This window comes from Buceros rhinoceros, unplaced genomic scaffold, assembly GCF_000710305.1.
Source record: "Buceros rhinoceros silvestris isolate BGI_N320 unplaced genomic scaffold, ASM71030v1 scaffold1142, whole genome shotgun sequence".
Classification (NCBI taxonomy): Eukaryota; Metazoa; Chordata; class Aves; order Bucerotiformes; family Bucerotidae; genus Buceros; species Buceros rhinoceros.
In genome coordinates, this window is record NW_010398089.1 from 1 (window position 1) to 5194 (window position 5194).

Sequence of the window (5194 nt, forward strand, 5' to 3'; positions counted from 1 at the left end):
GCCAAGTGCTGGGTCCTGCACTAGGGCCACAGCAACCCCATGCAACGCTACATACTTGGGGAAGAGTGGCTGGAAAGCTGCTCGTTGGAAAAGGACCTGGGGGTGTTGGTCGACATTCAGCTGAATACGAGCCAGCAGTGTGCCCAGGTGGCCAAGAAGCCCAACAGCATCCTGGCTTGTGTCAGACATAGTGTGGCCAGCAGGAGGAGGGCAGTGATTGTCCCCCTGTACTTGGCACTGGTGAGGCCACACCTTGAGTCCTGTGGCCAGTTTTGGGCCCCTTACTTCAAGAAGGACGTTGAGGTGCTGGAGCGTGTTCAGAGAAGGGTAACGAAGCTGGTGAAGGTTTTGGAGAACTTATGTTAGGAGGAGCAGCTCTCCAAAGGGCAACGAAGGGTCTAGAGCACAAATCCTGTTAGGAGCGGCTGAGGGACCTGAGGTTGTTTAACCTTGTGTAAAGGAGGCTGAGTGGAGACCTTATTGCTCTCTACAGCTACCTGAAAGGAGGTTGTAGTGAGGTGGGGGTCAGTCTGTTTTCCTAAGTAACAAGCTATAGTACAAGAGGAAATGTCCTCAAGTTGCGCCAGGGGACGTTTAGGTTGGATATTAGGAAAAATTTCTTTACAGAGAGGGTCATTAAGCATTGGAACAGGCTGCCCAGGGAGGGGGTGGAGTCCCTGTCCCTGGAGGTATTTAAAAAATTTATAGATGTGGTGCTGAGGGACATTGTCCAACAGTGACCTGGCAGTGCTGGCTTAACAGTTGACTTGATGATCTTAAAGGTCTCTTCCAAGCAAAATGATTCTGTGATTTGCTGGTTGTCAAGTCTTTGAAAATGATAAATGGTACATTGGAAATTATTTATATCAAGCTCTACTTGGATGGAAACTGGAATGGAATAAACTGTACCAAACTAGCTCTATTGATTAAAGGCAGCTGCTTATTCCAGAGCAAAAAAATTAAAATGTGCTTCCTATTTAAAATCAACCAGCTTATTGTTATTAATTTTAGTAGTAGATTGTATTATTTTTGTTAATTGCCTTCTCCAGGACTTCAAAGTTGGGAGAAAAGTAGGACAAAATGAAGCAGCTTCATGGAATTTCACGTTTTTCTAGTTTCTACTCAGGTTTTCAGGCTCAGAACAGTCTGTAAAATAAGCACTTCTTGTCAGAAACGAGTTTAACACGGCAGCATACTCTGCTTTCACGTTCTTAATCAGATCAGTGATTATTTTTTCCACCCTCTGTTTAACTCTTTTTTTTTTTCTGTTTGACTCTTGTAGCAAACTCTGCAGTTCACTTAGAGTTGAGTTTAAAAGATTAATTTATTATCATGTTAGGTCTCAGTATAGGTAAACACGCATTTGCTTGATTTTGAAGTTACAACTTAATTTAAGTTTGAAATACTGTAGCTTCATTTTCTGATACTCATTCCACCTGGCAAAGTCATTGAAACTCTGGAAAACTGCAGAGCCAGCTAAGTCCCCAGAAGAAATGAAATCAAACATGCTCCTATTTGTGTACCTCAGGGAAACACACAGAAGAAACAGTACCTATTATTGGAAGAGGTTTGTTAAACCCCTTCTAACTTAAAAATTCAGTTGGTCAGTCGTCAGAAAAGCAAAGGTTTCAACAAGAGTAAGGCTGGAAAATATACTTAGCTTTGGATCAGCTTTTCATTTTCCAGCAGTTAATTTGAGCTGTTAGCACTCGTAACCATGTGGGCAGCCCGTGTTGTAGTTCATGAAGAACACAACCTGTTTTAAGAAGAATGCGTGGGGTGGCGTGAACCCTGTCACTGATGTGATACCTCCATGACCTCTTGTGTTTTAGTTACTCTTTCCTCTGGATGGAAGGCGACTGGAGGAATGCATTGGGCTGGCAGTCCTGAAGAAGGCATAGCATTAAAATCCATTGGAATTTGGAGTGTTCGCAAGTTGAAAGTCCTGTATCAGTGCATTTTAATTTTAGATTATAATTTGTAAAATGTACTAAAATCTTTTATTTTTAGAATGGAAAAGCAGTGACATGACGTCCTATATTTCAGAAAACATTCAACCTATGTTCCTTATTGAAGCTATATTAAAATTAGAAGCAAGGGTGATAATATAGTTCATTTACCAAGGAGGCTGCAAAAGCATTGGGAAATGCTAAGGGAGGGAGTTATGTGGGGAGATGATCTTGTGATCTCTGCTGTTTCTTCCAGTTTCCTGAATCAAGCCACTCTGCATTTTTGTATAGTTTTGTTGCAAGAGAGGTTTGGTGTAATTTTTCTGAACAGTTCTGTGTTATTTGTGGTGTGGTAGCTGGCTGAGGTGTAAACTTGTTTTCAAAGTAAGCTCCTGGAAATATTTTGAAGAACGAACTTGAAAGACTAAGAAAAACTCTTGGCAGTCTGTGGGCTACCAACAACAGATGGAAAGTTTTCTTTGTAGAGTTCTTTCAGTAACTGGAATTTGAAAATCTGTATTTCTCCTCCAGTTATTTTCTTATAGTTTTCCCTCTGGGCTGCTTCACCAAGTGTCTGTTAAATGTTCTGCAGTCTTTTTTTGTTTAACTCTCTAGTTCTAGCTTTTGTGTGTGCGTGAATGTTTTAACTTCTTTAGGATGGTAATTCAGATGTAAAAATAGTTGCTTAGTATTAACTGGCTGGCTCTTAAACCGGTAATCCGAAAGTATGGGCACTTTTCTCTTACTCTGTGACTTTTCTTGGAAGTTTCTTAAAAACAAACTAACCAAACCAAAACCACGATCATCCCTCCAGCCTTGATATTTTTGCCTTACAAACTCCATTTCCATCTGAAAACCAAATCACACTTCGGTCCAAGTTGCTTTTCTAGCTGAGCTCCTCAGATGATCATAAGGTTACAGAGTACTTTTAAATGAGTTGGTGGTATTTGTCAGGTTAAACAAAAGGCAAGTATTTTGTTTAGTGATAAAAAGTGTTCTTTCAATTCCAGAATCTTCTAAAAGGAGTTAACACACCGTAGTTGAGGCATGGCTTGTGAACAGAAAGCTGTAAATGAGGCCTCTCTTAGTTCCCATGCCGTGCAGGTTGAGAGACAGAGCAAAGGCAAACCTTGAAACATCTGAGCAACCTCTAACTCTCATTAATATCTGTTAGAGTAGTATTCCCTCTATGCATATCAGCTTAGTTTAGGATGTGCCTGAGCTAAGTCACTTGTCTAAAAGCTGAGCTTAAACGGAGTGACATCTCTGCAGCCTACCACTGACTGAACTTAATTGAAAGTACCTCAAAAACTTTGTATGTTAATTATGAAAACAATGAATATTAACTCCTCTCATCTGTAATAAATGGTGACTCCCAGATGACAGCTTTCGCTTTGTATCTTTTTATTTTAAGCCAATAGCATGCTGTGTTCACTACAACATGTTTGTAGGAGCTTCTCATACATACCCATGTTAAAACAAGAATGTCTGTATTGCATTAGAACTTGAGTTCTGCTTTTGAATTAAAGGTGGTATAAATTTGCTGTAGGCTTGGCTGTCAACAGGCAAAAAAAGTAAATGTTCAGCAGAATTGATAACTTTAAGACATTTGATAAATACCATACTGTTGTTTTACACCTGAAGATGGTGAAAGTCCTAAAGTTTCATTCCAGGCGTCTGGATGCTGACCTACCTTTCTATGTTAGTGCCACAACCAGTCACATAGTAATGGTCCTTGTTAGAGAGGGGCTAATAACGTGCATCTGTTCTGCTTGTAAAAGAGGTTGCAGTTATGTCATGCTGGAGAGCGATCTAGTGCTCTGCCTACCTGGAATGCTGGGGTTTGAGAATGGTGTTGTCTTCTGGTTCTGAAAGGTCTGTTCCTCAAATGGCTTGATCATTAATGATGATGTTACAAGATGAGGCATGGTCTAGCGATTACTTGAATAAACCGAGATCTGTAAAACTGTTCAATTTTATAATAATTCACAAGGTGTTCTAGAGAAATTTTATATGCTGAAGTGACAGGCATTACACTGTTATACTGTTGAAATTCAATTACTTTGCAAAATTAAAACCCAAGCTATTTCATCAATTATGTTTGGATTGCTATATGCTCTTCTTCAAATTGCAAAAATTAAATTGGATATTTTCTTCTTTTTTCTGTTGTAGGAAAGGTTCGGTGGCAAGACTTTGATCAGGATGCTTATGTTGGTGCAACCATGGTGCGATCTGGTCAGGATCCATATGCCCGCAATAAGTTCAATCAGGTAGAAAGTGACAAACTGCGAATGGACCGAAGCATTCCTGACACTAGGCATGATCAGTAAGTGCCAAACTGAGCCATGTTTGACTCGGATTAACATTTTTGTGTTTGTGGCTTTTGTGCAGCAGGAGTGTTTTCAAAGCAGGAGCTTTCCAGCTTTTGAAAGGACAGGAAGAGTAAATAGTGCTGGGATGCTTAAATAGTGGGTTAAAGAACAACGAGTCTTATTCATGTTTTTCTGTTTCCATGACTTCCATCAGTGTATAATCTATATCCAAACTGGTGCTGCATTTCAGTGTCTCTTTGTTCCTGTTTATCTGATGGCTTTTCTTGGTTTTCACAGTGAGACATTTGTAAGTCTCACTGTGAGGATGATCAAACAGTGGAGCAGGTTTCCCAGAGAGGGTGTGAAGTCCCCAGGCTTAGGGATACTCAAAGCCTGATGCGCAGCCTGAAGTTGACCCTGCTTTGAGCGGGGCCCCCTTTCGATCTCAGTCACTCTGTCATTCTGTTCTTCTAAGTATATGATGATTGTCAACTCCAGACCTAAAGGAATCCAGTTATGTACACTCCAGTGAACAAAGGACAGAATTACACTTCAGATGCTCAAAAACTTCTGCTATGTCAGACTGCTTGTGCTGATTCAGGAAATACTACACCTCAGAGTAAGGAAAATTACTAATTTCTTGTGGGTGGAGGAGGCAATCATTTAAAAACGGGTTTGAGTGACTTGCACTGATCTTGTTTAAGCAGAATTGATTAATATTTAAAAAACAGTTGCTCATTAGGACTTCCGTAACTTAAAGAAAAATAATAAAAGCAGGTTGAACTTGGTTTTAAAAACTAGGCAAGCATAGTCTCAAACCATGAAATTAGCCAACTGTGTAGTTAATTTGCCTAACTAATTCTGCAGTTAGAATGAAAGTACATTCACAGCTCTGTAGGTAGAAGAAACTGGAGGTGGTACTAAAAGGGAAAG

At 40.0% G+C, this 5194-nt stretch overlaps 1 protein-coding gene across 1 annotated transcript in view; it reads left to right on the plus strand.

Moving 5' to 3' along the window:
* Positions 1-1411: 1411 nt before the first annotated feature.
* LOC104488854 (polypeptide N-acetylgalactosaminyltransferase 2) overlaps positions 1412-5194 on the plus strand; it is a gene marked incomplete at both ends in the record, with an annotated part of 24593 nt that continues 20810 nt past the window's right edge. The window contains 2 exons of the mRNA XM_010130944.1: positions 1412-1444; positions 4127-4275. Coding sequence (XP_010129246.1) covers positions 1412-1444; positions 4127-4275 — 182 coding nt within the window. The remainder of the gene's footprint in view (positions 1445-4126; positions 4276-5194) is intronic.